Consider the following 18,418-nt stretch of genomic DNA (forward strand, 5'->3'; position numbering starts at 1 on the left):
CAGGTAGTGCAGCTCATCCAAGATGGCACATCAATGTGAGCTGTGGCAAGAAGTGTAGCTGTCTGTCATCACAGTGTCCAGAGCATTGAGCAGATACCATGAAACAGGCCAGTACACCAGGAAATGTGGAGGGGGCCGTAGGAGGGCAACAATCCAGCAGCAGGACCGTTACATCCTCCTTTGTGCAATAAGGAACAGGAGGAGCAGTGCCAGAGCCCTGCAAACTGACCTCCAGCAGGCCACTAACATCCATGTGTCTGCTCAAACTGTCAGAAGCAGACTCCATGACGGTGGTATTGAGTACCCCATGTCCACAGGTAGGTATTGTGCTTACAGCCCTACACCGTACAGAGTGATTGGCATTTGCCTGAGGTCACCAAGATTGGCAGATTCGAAATAGGTGCACTGTGCTTTGCATGGATGAAACAGGTTCTCACTTAGCACATGGTTCTGGAGACTACATGGAGAACGTTCTGCTGCCTGCAACTTCCTCCAGCATGAACGGTTTGGCAGTGGGACAGTATTGGTGTGGGGTAGCATTTCTTTGGAGAGCAGCACAGCCCTCCACAAGCTAGCCAGAGGTACCCTGACTGCCTTTAGGTACCGGGATGAGACCATCAGACCCATTGTTAGACCATATGCTGGTGAACTGGGCCCTGGGTTCCTTCTGATGCATGACCATGCTTGGCCTCATATGGCTGAAGTGTATCAGCAGTTCCTGCATAATGAAGGCATTGTTGCTATGGACTGGCCTGCCCGTTCCCCAGATCTGAATCCAGTCCAGCACATCTGGGACATCATATCTCATTCCATCCATCAAGGCCAGGTTGCACTTCAGACTGTTCAGGAGTTGACTGATGCTTTAATCCATGTCTGGGAGGAGATCCCTCAGGAGACAATCCACCACCTCATCAGGAGCATGCCCAGGTGTTGTAGGGAGGTCATACAAGGCACGTGTAGGCCACACACACTACTGAGCATCATTTTCTTGTCTTCAGGCATTTCCACTGAAGTTGGATCAGCTTGTATTTGATTTTCCAATTTGATTTTGAGCATCATTCCAAATCCAGACATCCATTGGATTAATTTTGATTTACATAGATCATTTTTATGTGTTTTTGTTCTCAACACATTCCACTATGTAATGAATAAAGCTTTCCAACTGGAATATTTAATTCCATGTCATCTAGGATGTGGTATTTTAGTGTTCTCTTTATTGTTTTGGAGCAGTGTACATTAAGTAAGTACCTAAAATGTGGTGTGGCATTTTATTCTAGTATTTTGTTCAAGAAATGTCGCGAATATACTCGTTAATCGAGATTTCTCGAGCACTCTCTGAGGGTCCTCCGAGTATTTTTTAGTGCTCGGAGTTTTAGTTTTTCTTGCCGCAGCTGAATGATTTACATCTGTTAGCCAGCTTAAGTGCATGTGGGGATTCTCTAGCAACCAGGCAACCCCCACATGTACTTATGCTGGTTAACAGATTCTAAATTATTCAGCTGCGGCAAGAAAAACTAAAACTCCGAGCACTAAAAAATACTCGGAAGACCCCCAAGCATGCTCGAGAACTCTCAAGTAACGAGTATATTCACTAATCAGTAATAATTAACAAAAACACCTGCAAAGGCTTTCTAAGCATTTATAAAGGTCCCTTAGTCTGTTTCAATAGGCTTCGCAATCATGCTGAAGACTGCTGACTTGACAGATGTCCAGAAGGCAGTTATTGACACACCCCACAAGGAGGGTAAGCCACTAAAGGTCATTGCTAAAGAAGCTGGCTGTTCACCGATTGCTGTATCAAAGCATATTAATGGAAAGTTGAGTGGAAGGAAAAAGTGTGGTAGAAAAAGGCGCACAAGCAACCGGGATAACCGCAGCCTCGGAAGGATTGTTAAAAAAAAGGCCATTCAAAAATTTTTTGAAGATTTAAAGGAGTGGACTGCTGCTGGAGTCATTGCTTCAAGAGCCACCACACCCAGATGTATCCAGGACATGGGCTACAAGTGTCGCATTCCTTGTGTCAGGTCACTCATAACCAATAAACAACGCCAGAAGCGTCTTACCGGGCCAAGGAGACAAAGATCTGGACTGTTGCTCAGTGGTCCAAGGTGCTGTTTTCAGATGAAAGTAAATTTTGCATTTCATTTGGAAATCAAGGTCCCAGAGCCTGGAGGACTAACGGGGAGGCACACAATCCAAGCTGCTTTAGGTCTAGTGTGAAGTTTCCACAATCAGAGATGGTTTGGAGAGCCATGTCATCTGCTGGTGTAGGTCCACTGTGTTTTAACAAGACAAAAGTCAGCGCAGCCGTCTACTAGAAATTTTTGAGCACTTCATGCTTCCCTTTGGCGAAACTTTTTGGAGATGGAAATTTCATTCTCCAGCAGGACTTGGCACCTGTCCACACTGCCAAAAGTACCAAAACCTGGTTTAAAAACAACAGTATCACTGTGCTTAATTGGCCAGCAAACTTGCCTGACCTTAACCCCATAGAGAATCTATGGGGTATTGTCAAGAGGAAGATGAGAGACACCAGACCCAACAATGCAGATAAGCTGAAGGCTGTTATCAAAGCAACCTGGGCTTCCATAACACCTCAGCAGTGCCACAGGCTGATCTCCTCCATGCCACACCGCATAGATGAGGTAATTGATGCCGAAGGAGCCCCGACCAAGTATTGAGTGCATTTACTGAACATACATTTCAGTAGGCCAACATTTCGGATTTTAAAATCATTTTTAAGCTGGTGTCATATAGTATTCTAATTTACTGAGATAATGACTTTTGGGTCTTCATTGGCTGTAAGCCATAATCATCAATATTAACAGAAATAAACACTTGAAATAGATCACTCTATTTGTAATTACTCTATATGAGGTTCACTTTTTGTATTGAAGAACTGAAATAAATTAACTTTTTGATGATATTCTAATTTAGTGAGAAGCACTTATATATTCTATGAATTTCTTGCAAACCTTAAGGGGAACTTGTCACCAGAAAAAAAAACTCTATTAGTGTGCAGATATGGGGTTAATCTGCAGGTTAATAGCATTGTGATGCTGGATGGCACCTGCACTTATCCTAAAGCTGTGGAGAGAAAAGTAACTTTAACTTTATTCACCCGAGCAGCATTCCCGTTTGAGTCATAGATTGTTAGCTAGGTATTATCATCCATATCTTTTCTTCCTTTCTTCATTGCTTTGTTGATAAATCAACAATCATTGTAGACTATACCTAGATATGGGCAGCACGGTGGCACAGTGGTTAGCACAGCAGCCTTGCAGCGCTGGAGTCCTGGGCTCTAATCCCACCCAGGACAACATCTGCAAAGAGTTTATATGTTCTCTCCGTGTTTGCGTGGGTTTCCTCCGGGTACTCCGGTTTCCTTCCACATTCCAAAGACATACTGATAGGGAATCTAGATTGTGAGCCCCATGGGGGACAGTGATGATAATGTGTGCAAACTGTAAAGCGCTGCGGAATATGTTAGCGCTATATAAAAATATTATTATATGGTTAATGTCACAGGCCCCATCACCTAGCCAAATCGCACCTCCTGCTTTTTCCCTGATGAGGGGCAAACACTCTGCAAATGTAGTATCTGGTTTGCTACCCCAATAGCCGGCAATACAGTTCTAGTTCTCTTCCTGTCTGAAGAGGATATCTGCATAATATTAGTGTATGTAATGCTTTTTCCTGGACAGCTTACCAAATATCAGCATTACTTCCAAATCTGTGTACAGTTTACACAGACTCTTCATTTTATTTTAGAAAGCAGTATGGGGTGTAAGGGCTGGATGATATCACGCCTACTGTCATCGGTGGCCAAATACCAACTGTTATGTCACTTGTAGCCAAATCTTCAGGTTCCCATGCCATGTCAAGATCACATTAATGGCCTCTGTTTGTTGTGAATATCAGGAAAAGCTCCTAACGTATACTACTGAGGGATACAATACAGTGACATTTGTCACTCATAGGCTCCAATGTTACTGCTGAATAAAATGCTGTATACCAAGCAGTATAGTTATTGTATTGGATACTGGATTTCAACATGCTTGATCATTATGTTCTCACCGGATAACAGCTAACTCTCCTCAACCTGAGGACAGCTCGGCCAAATTTCCATGGGGTGTACAGTGCCTTGTGAAAGTATTCAGCCCCCTGGAACTTTTCAACCTTTTCCCACATATCATGCTTCAAACATAAAGATACCAAATGTAAATTTTGGTGAAGAATCAACAATAAGTGGAATACAATTGTGAAGTTGAACGAAATTTATTGGTTATTTTAAATTTTTGTTGAAATTCCATAACTGAAAAGTGGGGCGTGCAATATTATTTGGCTCCTTTACTTTCAGTGCAGCAAACTCACTCCAAAAGTTCATTATGGATCTCTGAATGATCCAATGTTGTCCTAAATGCCTAATGATGATAAATATAATCCACCTGTGTGTAATCAAGTCTCCGTACAAATGCACATGCTCTGTGATAGTCTCTATAGGGTTCTGTTTGAAGTACAGAGAGCATCATGAAGACCAAGGAACAAGACAGGCAGGTCCGTGATACTGTTGTGGAGAAGTTTAAAGCTGGATTTGGATACAAAATGATTTCCAAAACTTTAAACATCCCAAGGAGCACTGTGCAAGCGATCATATTGAAATGGAAGGAGTATCCTACCACTGCAAATCTACCAAGACCCGGCCGTCCCTCTAAACTTTCATCTCAAACAAAAAGAAGACCGATCAGAGATGCAGCCAAGTGGCCCATGATCACTCTGGATGAACTGCAGAGATCTACAGCTGAGGTGGGACAGTCTGTCCATAGGACAACAAACAGTCATACACTGCATAAATCTGGCCTTTCTGGAAGAGTGGCAAGAAAAAAGCCATTTCTCAAAGATATCCATAAAAAGTGCTGTTTAAAGTTTGCCACAAGCCACCTGGGAGACACACCAAACGTGGAAGATGTTCTGGTCAGACGAAACCAAAATCGAACTTTTTGGCAACAATGCCAAACGATATGTTTAGCATAAAGGCAACACAGCTCATCACCCTGAACACACCATCCCCACTGTCAAACATGGTGGCGGCAGCATCATGGTTTGGGCCTGCTTTTCTTCAGCAGAGACAGGGAAGATGGTTAAAATTGATGGGAAGATGGTTGGAGCCAAACACAGGACCTTTCTTGAAGAAAACCTGTTGGAGTCTGCAAAAGATCTGAGATTGGGACAGAGAATTGTCTTCCAACAAGACAATGATCCCAAACATAAAGCAAAATCTACAATGGAATGGTGCACAAATAAACATATCCAGGTGTTAGAATGGCCAAGTCAAAGTCCAGACCTCAATCGAGAATCTGTGGAAAGAGCTGAAAACTGCTGTTCACAAACGATCTTCATCAAACCTCACTGAGCTCGAGCTGTTTGCCAAGGAAAAATGGGCAAGAATTTCGGTCTCTCGATGCACAAAACTGATAGAGACATACCCCAAGCTTGCAAACTTGCAGCTATAATCGCAGCAAAAGGTGACGCAACAATGTATTAAGTTAAAGGGCCGAATAATATTGCACGCCCCACTTTTCAGTTTTTGAATTTCCACAAAAATGTAAAATAACCAGTAAATTTGGTTCAACTTCACAATTATGTTCCACTTGTTGATTCTTCACCAAACATTTACATTTGGTATCTTTATGTTTGAAGAATGATATGTGGGAAATGGTTGAAAAGTTCCAGGGAACCGAATACTTTCGCAAGGCACTGAATTGGGTGAGGTATTCTGGAGAAATATATGTTTGAACCCTATGGTCACATTAAGGCGGACCGGTCACCACTACAAAAGTGATTTTACTCTTCATTTATTCTCGCTGTTCCCCTTTTATATTATTATTGATAATAATTGTAGTAGTAGTATATACTTTGGGCTCTTTTTATTAAGTGTGCCAGATATGCTAGTTTTTTTGGTCTTTAGTAACATGTCGGAATATCTAGGGGTGTGTTTTCAGGCTGCTCTGCATAATTAAATTGTGAGCACCGCCCCCCTGGTGAAAAACACAAAAATTTGACCTAAATAAAAAGGCTCATTTCTCTGGAACCATGTAGCGGAATTAAAAGCTAAACTGAAATACTCCAGGGAGCTGCTGGAATAAAATAAGAGTAACGAGTCCACTTTAGACCCGGTGACAGCACCTCTTTAAGTACATACACATCTGAGATTTGTTTTTTGTACTGTAGCAAGCAACAGTGCGGGCACATGGACTCTGAATGTGTTATGGAAGATGTGTGGCATTGATGTGCACATGGACCCAAACATTGGTAAAAGGCTTAATGCTCTTGGCAATACCCTCACCACACTGACCGGAGAAGAAGACGTTGATGACATTGCGGACCTGAACTCTGTGAATATAGCTGACTTGTCAGACGAAGACGACATTGATACTATGTCTCCCACCGTACATGCAGTAAGTTCTGGCTGCCATTATTATTGTTCTCCGTATGCTGCGACTGATCTTTGCCATTTACTGTGTAAGTGTTCACAACTTTTATCTTTCTAGAATGAAAGCCATACACATACAGTAGCTTTGTGTCAGGGATAGCAAAGCTTTATTCTTGGTCTAATAGCTTTTATAGAGAGGAAATAACTGCACTATTCGGGTAACACTGTTCACTTTGGCACCAGTTTTCCTATCAGAATAGTGCAGCATGCTGACGCATTACATGCACTAACTTACTTGTGCCTTTGACAACCCTCCTATATTAGATATACAATTGTCCTCAAAAGTTTACATTCCCGGCAGAATTTTTGCTTTTTTGGCCTTTTTTTTTTTTTTTTTTTTAAAGAATATGAATAACACCAAACCTTTTTCTCCCCTCATGGTTAGTGGTTGGGTGAAGCCTTGTATTGCCAAACTACTCTGTTTTCTCTTTTTAAATCATAATGACAACCCAAATGACCCTGATCAAAAGATAAAAAAATGGGTAGACGTGGATTCACTCTGTGCTGCTGATGTGTCATATAGGATGTTTATTCAACGCGTTTCGGAGTTCACAGACCTCTTCATCAGGAAAAAACACCACATCAGCCATTTTTTTCCCTTTAGTTGGTCAATATTGTACCTATGGATCTGCTGCAGCAAATACTTTCATAGAGCCAGTTTATGGTTTATCTCGTGAGTGCAATCCTATTGTGTCTAACCATCTGAATCTCGGATAAGACTCTATTTTGCGCTGTTTCTTCAGCAGTAACTACCTGATCAAAAGTTCACATACCTCATTTCTTAATACCGTTTATTGCCCCCTCTAACATCAATGACAGTGTAAAGTCTTTTTTGGAAATTGTGGATGAGGTGCTTTATTTTCTCAGATGGTAAAGTTGCCCACTCTTCTTGGCAAAAAGCCTCCAGTTTCTGTAAATTCCTGGGCTGTTTAGCATGAACTACGCACTAGAGATCTCCCCAGAGTGGCTCAATGATATTGAGGTCACAAGACTGAGATGGTCACTCCAGAACCTTCACTTTATTCTGCTGTAGTCAGGTCGACTTGGCTTGTGTTTTGGATCGTTGTCATGTTGGAACGTCCAAGTACGTCCCATGCGCAGCTCCCGTTCTGATGATTGCAAATTTGCCTCCAGTATTTGCCAATAATGTGCTGCATTCATCTTTCCTTCAACTTAGACCAAGTTTCCTGTGCCTCTTTAGCTCACACATTCCCAAAACATCAGCGATCCACCTCCGTGCTTTACAGTAGGAATGGTGTTCGTTTCATCATAGACCTTGTTGACCTCTCTCCAAATGTAACGTTTATGGTTGTGGCCTAAATGTTAAATTTTGATCTCATCACTCCAAATTACTTTGTTCAAGAAGTTTTGAGGCTTGTCTCTGTGCTGTTTTGCATATTGTAGGCTAAATACTTTGTGGCATTTCTGCAGTAATGGCTTTCTTCTGGCGACTTCACCATGCAGCCCATTTTTCTTCAAGTGCCTCCTTATTGTGTATCTTGAAACAGCCAAGCCACTAGTTTTCAGAGAGTCCTGTATTTCAGCTGACGTTGTTTGTTTTTCTTTGCATCCCGAACAATTTTCCTGGCAGTTGTGGATGACATGCTTGTTGGAACACCTGACCGTTGTTTTGTTTTTACAGAGCCCCTGATTTTCCATTTGTTAATCACAGTTTGAATGCTGCTGACTGGCATTATCAATTCCTTGGATATCTTTTTGTATCCCCTTCTTGTTTTATACAGTTCAACTACCTTTTCCCGTAGATCCGTTGACAATTGTTTTGCTTTCCCCATGACTCATAATCCAGAAAAGTCTGTAGCTGAAAGATGCAATGTCTGGATCCCAAAAACTCACTCAGCTTTTATGCACACACTGATTACAAGCAAACAGGTCACAGGTGAGGATGTTACCTTTAGTAGCCATTCAAACCCATTTGTGTCAACCAGGGTATGTGAAGTTTTGATCAGGGTCATTTGGATGTTTTGGGTTGTCATTATAATTTAAAAAGAGAAAACACAGTAGTTTGACAATAAATGGCTTTGCCCAACCATTAAACATGAGTGAAGAAAAAGTTTTGGTGTTATCATTCATATTCTCTGAAAAAAAGGACAAGAAACCAAAAATTCTGCCAGGGTATGTGAACTTTTGTGCACAACTGTAACATGGCAGATCTGTATGTATGGGAACATATCTGATGATGATGAGGGGATCCATGGCATCATCCCATATATATCTGCAGCTGTCCTTTGTTATAAAGCTTCCATGCAGTTATTCCACATGTCCACTGACCTACTCCAGTGTAAGAAACACTATGTTATCAGTGGGTGAGTGCCATGGAGTCTGGGACTTGGTAATGTGGCTTGGAGCTGTGCAATTTTATCTTCAACCAGGCTGCTCTCCTCAGTAGTGAAAACTATTATTGGGGTTCTTCCTGAAATTGCACTACTTCCAGAAAGATTTCTTTGGTAGAAACACACTTTGTTGCCTTGTTTTTTCTAAAGCAGAAAGAGAATACTTACATATGGTCCTTGAGGCCACACCATCGATTCCAGTACATTATTTTTTGCCCGTCTTTCCTTTGCTTTTTGAAGGTAGTCATTTAGCTATAAGTTACACATTAGGGAATTGTAGGTAATGTCATCTACTCCGTTCACATTTTTACGCTTTAGAAAGAAGTAAGATGAATATAAGATCCGCAGTAACGTAACTATTTTGTCCTGTAGCATTTAGAACTAACCGCGCTGTTTGCTGTTTAGAGCCCAGAAGCAGTTTGCGTAAATGGAGAAAGCCACAAACTTACCTTTGGTCAGCGACTTGTAAATCACCTACTCGGCCTGCACCCCAAACGACAACGTTACTCAGTCCCTGCAGATTATCTCTCTGGTTCAGAAACATCCGGTTCTGTCAGTTTACATACGAACGCAAGCAGGTCTCACTCATGGGCAAATGTATGTAAAAATGAGCCAACCTTAATCAAATCAACCAAACTCGGATCACTGGTGAATGTCACAAGGAATTTAATTGAATCTTAATCCATGATTACTGCATGCCTAACTTACATGGTTATTGGTTGTCATACAGTCAGTGCTATTGTGGGGCTAAATCCGAATGTACTGTGATATATTAATCCAGGAGAGCGCAGACTACAGGCGGCCAGGGCAGGCTGGATCTCAGAGCGCACGGGGAGGACAGAAGTTTGTGAAGCGTCTAGTTGATATACGAGAGCTGAATGAACAAGCTAAAGTTATTGATGATCTCAAGTAAGTTGGCAATGAGGGAACTTTCCTAATCCCTTCGGCATAGACTGATTTTTTTTCTGTATCAACTTTTTTTTATTTAGGGTCTTCAAATAATAGATCCATAATTGATATGGTGTATAAAAGTAGACTTGCACATTTTTCTATAGTAATACTTAAGCTATACTAATATCTTTTCGTTTTGAAACAAATCACTTTATAATTCAATACTTGGTGAATCCTGGAGAAAACTCCCAACGTACATGTCAAGAGCGTTTATTTTTTGTTCGAGTCCCTTTGCCTGCATGTGTTGTGGCTGTCTAACAAACAGGCAATTTTGCATGTGTTTTGGCTATCTAACAGCTGCGAGGCATGTACCCGGGGGGGCTCAAACATATTTCGAGCACGCCAAAGACACTCGGTTAGCACCGAGCATGCTCGGATCACACCTTCTCCGAGCACATTCGCTCACCACTGATCACTATCCTTTCTTTTTGTACTGTAGTAAATTACTTTTGTATTCTGTATCGTCAGTTGAATAAAATATGCTGTGCATTGTTCCTTTAATTTACATTGAGACTCTATGTGCTTTGTGTCCCACTGTATGTCTATACAGAAGGATAGCATATCCCATGCTATACGTCCGCTAAACCCCTAGTACAATCGTTGATATTTAACCCCTTAAATGCTGCTGTCAATATCTTAAAGTGGCATTCAAGTGCATCAGTGTCTCTATGAATTACCATGGCAGTCGGGGACCTTTAATACTCTCGAGAAGCCCTGCAATAGGCTGGACTTCAGAGGAGGTCATAATTTCTTTTATATACTCTAATGGTGAATATAGAATTGGCGCTCCATCGCAAGGTCAAGTCACCTAAGAGTACTAAACAGTATAGTAAAACTGAAGAAAATTTCTATATATTTTTTAAATAACTTCTGTTTTTTTTTTAAACTATTAAAATCATACTGCTGAGAATAATCATGTTGCCAGGTCAGTTTTATCGCACAAAGAATACCGTAAAAATAAAACACAAGCAATCAAAGGTGAAATTGTGTTTTCTTTTTTCACCATTTCATCCCACATTATATGATGATATGAATGGTGCCATTCAAAACTACAACTTGTTCTACAAAAGAAAGCCCTCATACAGCTATAATGACAGAAAAATAAAAAGATATGAAGGAGAAGAAAACACAAAAGTGCAAAATTCTCCCGTCCGGTCATGAAGGGACTAGTAGTATATATATTCTAGCTCAAGGGCGTCTGTTAAGTAGCTCTCATTTTCTATAAGGAAACTTGGAGCAAGTGAAGGAACTATAAACCAGGAAATTCAGCGGTATCAGCAGCTTGAGTCTGTGGCGGTTAATGATATCCGTAGAGATGTTCGGAAGAAACTGCGTAGATCCAGTATGAGGGTGAGTCATTACAAATGGCCATATATTTGCAATATGCAAAATTATTGAGAAGGTAATACGTTTTCTCTTTTTTATGATTGAAGGCAGCTTCACTGAAGGATAAATGGGGCCTTGGTTATAAACCAAGCTATAATCGTTCCAAGAGCATCACTGCATCGGGAAGACCACCTCTAAAAAGAACAGACAGAGCAAGGTAATTTATTAAATATTGCATTCTGGTATTTTATCGAAAACCTGTTAATTCTGTGAAGATATCTTTCTATTCATAAAATATTGCACATTTCCGTCTATCAAACACAAAGGTACAACTGATCCCCCTATTCGCAGTGCAGGGAGAAAATAACATCCTTCTCCTTATCTCTTCCTTCCACTAAAACTTCCATATATTGTGAAAGTCTATTAAAAGTAATAAAGTTTGGGGAGAGGCAGTGGAAATAAACTTAAAGGGGTTCTACAATTTAGGGTGTGTCCATATTGCATTTTACTCTCACGTCAATAGCTGTGTCGTGGCTTAATCTGGAAAAAAGCATTCGTACATGTGCGCTGACGTGGCCATTGACTGTAATGATGCAGACGGAGTCGGACATCATTTTCTGCTGTGTCCTCACATTTGAGGCCGGCTGCCCACCTCAGCCAGATATGGATGAAAATTATGTTCAACAGAGCATGTAGTGACTTCCTCTGCATCATTACGCTCAATGGCCCCGTCAGTGGAAATGTCCAAATTCCGTTTTCCAGGGCTTAAGACAGAAGACCTGACAGAGCCAGTAATGTAACGCTAAGGCGCTATGTGAACCCGGCCTTATACATTATTCGTCAGAAGGGTCCTTCTGTAGTACACATATCACAGATTGTCCCCCTGCTTGAGACCCCCAGTGATCAGCTGTTACCTGAGCTGAATCTCAGGCCAGTAGTAAGTTACCTTGTAGCACCACCACAGGTCCAACTATGTATTAAAGAGCTACCATTCAAATTAGTAGGTTGTCTGTGTAATGCAGAACAGGGCAGGTCTTCCACAGCGAAAACACTTTTTTATTTGAGTACGAGAAAAAGGAATATGACATGTTAATAGTAAAAATAGATGCAGAAATCAAAACACAGATGAAAATCTGAAAAATCAAATTGATCCAGGTTTCATTTGAACAAAAAAGAAAAAAAAATGATGTGTGATTAGGGCCTTACAGTGATCAGACTTTTTTCCCCACTATACAGCTCAAGATTAGACGGTGAAGAACTTCCTGAAATCCGTATTGAAGCGGCTTCCCCTGCTGGTCCCAGAGTGACCTTCAACATTCAGGACAGTGTAAGTACCACACTAAAGGCCCCGTCACACATAGCGACGCTGCAGCGATACCGACAACGATCCGAATCGCTGCAGCGTCGCTGGAGAGCTGTCACACAGACCGCTCTCCAGCGACCAACGATCCCGAGGTCCCCGGTAACCAGGGTAAACATCGGGTAACTAAGCGCAGGGCCGCGCTTAGTAACCCGATGTTTACCCTGGTTACCATCGTTAAAGTAAAAAAAAACAAACGCTACATACTTACCTATCGCTGTCTGTCCTCGGCGCTCTGCTTCTCTGGTCTGGCTGTGAGCACAGCGGCCGGAAAGCAGAGCGGTGACGTCACCGCTCTGCTTTCCGGCTGACCGGCGCTCACAGCCAGACCAGAGAAGCAGAGCGCCGAGGACAGACAGCGATAGGTAAGTATGTAGCGTTTGTTTTTTTACTTTTAGGATGGTAACCAGGGTAAACATCGGGTTACTAAGCGCCGCCCTGCGCTTAGTTACCCGATGTTTACCCTGGTTACCAGCGAAGACATCGCTGAATCGGCGTCACACACGCCGATTCAGCGATGTCAGCGGGACCTCAACGATCAAAAAATGGCCCAGGCCATTCCGACACGACCAGCGATCTCACAGCAGGGGCCTGATCGCTGGTACGTGTCACACATAGCGAGATCGCTACTGAGATCGCTGTTGCGTCACAAAACTTGTGACTCAGCAGCGATCTCGCTAGCGATCTCGCTATGTGTGACGGGGCCTTTAGGCCTGCACGTCAGAACGCCAGTTTAGTATCACTGCTGTAGTAATCAGTTGTGCTGCTAATGGGATTTTAGAAAAAATATCCCTATATTGTTATTCTCTAATGAACGTGTGACATTAAACACAAATATAAGATGCATTTTTAATGCATCAATCCTATGGTAAGGGAATGTATTGGGTCATTTTGTTTGCATCTATCATGCAGCAGTGCCGATAAGTGCACTATAGCCTTCTGAATGGTAATTTTACTATCGATGCCATTAAGAAAATGTCATCCTTGATTTCAGTGCTTCTGACATATATGCAGTGTACGGTACCTTTGATCATATATGTATGATCTCCTTCTAAACATCAGAGCTGTGATTTGGTTTCTGTTGCTTAATTATAATTATCTAAAATCCATTATCATTTTTTTTCTTCTTTTCAAAAATTGAAGTTGAATAAGAGAGTTTTAGGATTTAATCATCAGTCTCGATATTCATGGGAGGAAGGGTATTTCAAGGTATTTGTAAATGGAAAACTGTCTTGTAAATCTACTCCAACTTCATCCAGATATTACTCTCTTTGTTACATGAAACCAAAGCAGAGTGTGCAACAACTCTTATTTAATGCCGGTTCAAATTTGAGATTGATAACTTTAATCACAAACTCACTTTATTAAATAAAATTATGTGCTTTAAATAATGATGTGCTTTGAACGTTTTTGACCTGCCCGCATCAGGAGGAGTTGGTGTATAGTTTTGCGGGAACAGATTCAGTATAAGTTTATTCATTTACTACATGCTACTTTTGGCTCAGGGTCCAGCGGACACAGACTGACACCTATCTCTGTACACTTGTATGTATGTATGTATGTATGTACACTTGTGCAGAGTAGAATGTCAGTCTTTTCCTTCTTGTGTCTCAGTCTCCGTGTTTAGGAGTATATAGAGAGATATGCGGTATGTGTGTGTATGTATGTATACATATATGTGTGTTTATGTATATTCATTTGTATGTGTGTATATAGATGTATAGACGTGGACACACTTGTGGGTACCCTTTTGTTAGTAAGAAAAACCTACGATAATCACTGAAATAACTTTAAAGTGACAAACTTAATTTTTTATTTAAATTTCCTGGATATCAATTAATGAATATCAGCCATTGATTTTGAATTGTGGTTCAACAGAATAATTAAAAATAAAGAGAATATGGCCCATGCCGTTAACTCACTCTGCAGCTTGCACTAGACAGTGTAATATAGTGGCTATAGGAGGCAAACAGTTCAACATTTTTAATAAAACCCAATTGCAAAAATGATTTTTAGCTCCATTTGCATGCATCTAAGTAAAAAAAAAATACTTCCAAATAATATGTGCAACTGTAGGATCAAGAACATCAATCTGTTTGCAGATGGTCTTATAGACTTAACCTTTTAACAGGTTTGTCAATAAACAACTCTTTCCTCAGCTTTCTTTAGTCCATGTTCTTTGTGATACACCATCGTGATACCAAACAGCACAGTGACCACTTTTGAATAGGCAGACTGACTGATCATGTTTGTAGGTGAATAAACCCTGTAAGGTCTATGGGACTGTAGCCAACCTCTCTGGAAGTGGCTGCCAGAGGAAAATTAATGACAAATTGAAGAGCTGGATAATACGTATGGTAACGAAAGCGCCCAGAGCAACTTCCAAAGCGATTAGAGGTAAATTCCAAGGTTCATCAGTGTCAGCTCTCACCATCCAACTTTACCATGGCCAAGGTGGACTTCATGGAATACAACTGAGGACGAAACCTTTGCTGAAAGTAGAAAATAAAAAGCGAAATTTGAATTTGCAAAGTGAACACTGACAAGCCACAGAGCTTCTGGGAGAATGTCCTTTGGACAGAAGAGACAAAGTATTTTGGCAACACATCAGCTCTATCTTCACGGATGCAAGAATGAAACTTACAAAGTAAAGAACATTGTACCTACTGTGAAACATGGAGGAGGTTTGGTTGTTTTTGGGCTGGTTTACTGCACAGGGTGTCTTGAATCCGTTCAAGGTACAATTAAATGTCAGGACTATCAAGACAATCTGGAAGCGAATATGCTGCACATTTTCAGAAAGCTTTGTCTGAGTTATAGGTCATAGGTCCTCCAACAATATTTTGACCCAAAACAAACAGCTAAAAACATCCAGCAATGGCTAAGAGAAAAGCCTTGGGCTATTCTGTAGTTGACAAAGACCAAAAGAAAAAAAGCTGGCACTACTGCTACACCCAGTTACAAGGAAAAATAGAATCAAACAAAACACGAAACAGCTGTCATTCATTCCACTGATGTGTCTATCGGCAATCCTGGGACCAAAATAAAGTGCATTTTACTGAAATTACAGGTGGTTAGTGTGAGATTGTCCAGAGTGGAGTTTAGCTCATGGACATTGTAGTTAACCCATACACCGTGTGCGTGGTGTCACACAGGAGATGAGTGCCTGATGAGCTGCATGTTTTAGAACAATTTTTTGGCAATTGGTGGAGGTCTCAGGATGTGAACCACAATGATTGGCGGGATGTGTGCAGATAATATATGAAGAGATAGGTATACTTTACATTATACCACATTACTACCTGGTCCGCATGCAGTGCTCTATATGTGTAAGTTACCACACATACTTCTATATAGAGTGATTTCCGGAGATCTCTGTTCTTGGACATTTCTGCACTTCTGTTACTAGAACAAATGAAAGCATTTTCTAAATTCCATTGAATTAAATTTCTTAAAGGAAATAATGAGGTGTACATTATATGTCTTACTGGCACCACTGTTGGCATATTATACAACTGTATTGCAGTGTGATCCGTAATTGGGTCATTCAGCAGTTTTGGATCCCCATAAATCTGTCAAGAACCCCTGAACCGGTTATTAATGAGGTTGCTGTACAGTTTTCTGCTCGAGTCTGCATGAATAATTTCTTATCACTAATCGTATTTGATTTTCAGGCAATCTTAATGAATCCGTGTTCCATCTTGTTTGGCTCCTTGTTTACTTGCTCTCGGTGGCTGGTCTTCATTCCTATGCGCTGTTTGGAAATGCCTTATAATTCGCCATGTTCCCACATTTACATCGCTCACTAATAAGTGTCTGTTATAGTGGAGATCTGTTGGGACTTTAATTGCTGCTGCTGCTTTTTTATGTAATTGCTCTATTTCATCACTAGCAGTTGCTTAAATGATGCCATGGGAAAAAAAAACTTAAGTAAAACGTGTTATAACTGTATTTTGTTATGTTTTCCCTTTGACACAGTTTCCAGAGGAGGTAGATGCTGATCTGTTGTCAGTTTCCATTGATGGTCCATCTCATTACTCATCCATTAGTGATGGTTCACATTCCGTGTTCAGTTCCCCCAACACCCCACAAGTTTTTTCACCAGGCATTCCTTTCCAGACCGAAGAAAAGAGAGAAGACACTACTTCTTCATCATCAGAAGACTCTGAAAAAGAGGAAGATCATGATAGAGAAAAGATGTATATCTACAGGAGACCGCAGTAAGTGGCCTTAATTCAGGTGCAAACTAGAAAAAGGTATTTTAAACACAAAATTAAGGTCAGCAGAGTTTCTTATTTTTCTGAATCTATTCTTTGAGTTTATTAATGCAAGTATGCCTTTTTTCTAGAATACAAGTGGATCTGTCAGCCTGACATGCTTCCCAATTTGAAGGCAGTCTATTACAGTTATACTTTAGTAGCCAAAATGACACAACAATGTTATGCTGTATGTCATGAGGGGGAAGGGAGAGGTAGTGAGAGTCATGATGGACAGGGAGAGGTGGTGGAAGTCATGATGGGCAGGGAGAGGTGGTGGAAGTCATGAGGGGCAGGGAGAGGTGTTGGGAGTCATGAAAGGAAAGGAGAGGTGGTGGGAGTCATGAGAGGAAGAGAAAGGTGGTGGGAGTCATGAGAGCAAGGGAGAGGTGGTGGGAGTCATGAGGGGCAGGGAGAGGTGGGAGTCATGAGGGGCAGGGAGAGGTGGTGGTAGTCATGAGGGGCAGGGAGAGGTGGTGGGAGTCACGAGGGGCAGGGAGAGGTGGTGGTAGTCATAAGAGGCAGGGAGAGGTGGTGGGAGTCATGTGGGGCAGGGAGAGGTGGTAGTGGAAGTCATGAGGGGCAGGGAAAGGTGGTGGGAGTCATGAGAGGGAAGGAGATATGGTGAAAGTGATGAGGGGCTAGGAGTGGCATTGGGAAGCATGAGGGGCAGGGTGAGGTAGTGGTAGTCATGTGGGGAAGGGAGAGGTGGTAGTAGTCATGTGTGGCAAGGAGAGATAGTGGAAGTCATGAGAGGGAGAGGTGGTGAAAGTCATGAGGTGCAGAAGTAGTAGTGGGAAGCATGAGGGGGAGGGAGACATGGTGGGAGTTATGAGGGGGGAAGAGAGAGATGGTTGGAGTTTATAGACATCAGTGTGTAATCACTACCCTAATGGACAGAAAAAGTTGAGGGGAGGCATACATAGCCGCCTGTCAATTAGTATCCTGAGAGGTAATGGGAGTGCGTACACAGCAGTCTGTCAATCACCACTACCTGAGTGTCGGGAGAGGTGGTGCATAGACAAGACAGTAGTCCGTGATCCCTAACATGAGGCAATGAGAGGTAGAGGGAGTGCATAAACAGCAGATTTCAATCATTACCCTGAGAGGCAAGAAAAGGTGGTGGAAGTTCATACACAGGAATCTGTCAATCATTATTCTGAGGGTCTGGGAGAAGTGGGGGTAGTGCATACACAGCAGACTTCAGTCATTTACCATGAGGGGCAAGAAGAAGTGGTGGAAGTTTGTATAAAGCGTGGTGAGGAGAGCACACACAGCAGTCTGCCAACGCTACATGAGGGGCAGGAAGAAATGGTGATGGGAGTGCATACACAGAAGCCCTACAGTCACTACTCTAAAGGGGCAGGGAGAAGTCGGGGGAGAGCTTACACAGCAGTCTGTCAATGCCTGATATATCCTCATTAATATATCGGGCTCATAAACTTTGGGGACAATTCATCAAAGCTTTTACTTCAGAAAACTTGCTTAAAAAAACTTTAAAAAGTTTCAAAATGTTTGCGCAACTCGCAATTGCGCAAACATTTGCCCACCTGTCAAATTCTGCAAAACTGTCCTCGTTTTTTATTCCAGAAACTACTCCAGCCCCTGACTGAAACTGCCAGGTGCAATGGAGGCCCCCGCCTCTGATAAGATGCACCGATTTTATAAAGCCACTGGTGCT

General features: G+C 41.7%; 1 protein-coding gene across 15 annotated transcripts in view; it reads left to right on the forward strand.

The window, feature by feature from the left end:
• BLTP1 (bridge-like lipid transfer protein family member 1) overlaps window positions 1–18,418 on the forward strand; it is a 381,731-nt gene that overhangs the window by 315,321 nt on the left and 47,992 nt on the right. For 8 of the 15 annotated variants that reach the window (XM_069743891.1, XM_069743894.1, XM_069743897.1 and 5 more), the window contains 8 exons: window positions 6,232–6,458; window positions 9,250–9,441; window positions 9,626–9,753; window positions 11,022–11,145; window positions 11,229–11,338; window positions 12,358–12,448; window positions 13,625–13,690; window positions 16,460–16,701. In XM_069743891.1, coding sequence (XP_069599992.1) covers window positions 6,232–6,458; window positions 9,250–9,441; window positions 9,626–9,753; window positions 11,022–11,145; window positions 11,229–11,338; window positions 12,358–12,448; window positions 13,625–13,690; window positions 16,460–16,701 — 1,180 coding nt within the window. The remainder of the gene's footprint in view (window positions 1–6,231; window positions 6,459–9,249; window positions 9,442–9,625; window positions 9,754–11,021; window positions 11,146–11,228; window positions 11,339–12,357; window positions 12,449–13,624; window positions 13,691–16,459; window positions 16,702–18,418) is intronic. The other 7 variants (XM_069743899.1, XM_069743896.1, XM_069743902.1 and 4 more) reach the window with 7 other exon arrangements.

Source organism: Ranitomeya imitator, chromosome 1, assembly GCF_032444005.1.
Source record: "Ranitomeya imitator isolate aRanImi1 chromosome 1, aRanImi1.pri, whole genome shotgun sequence".
Lineage (NCBI taxonomy): Eukaryota > Metazoa > Chordata > Amphibia > Anura > Dendrobatidae > Ranitomeya > Ranitomeya imitator.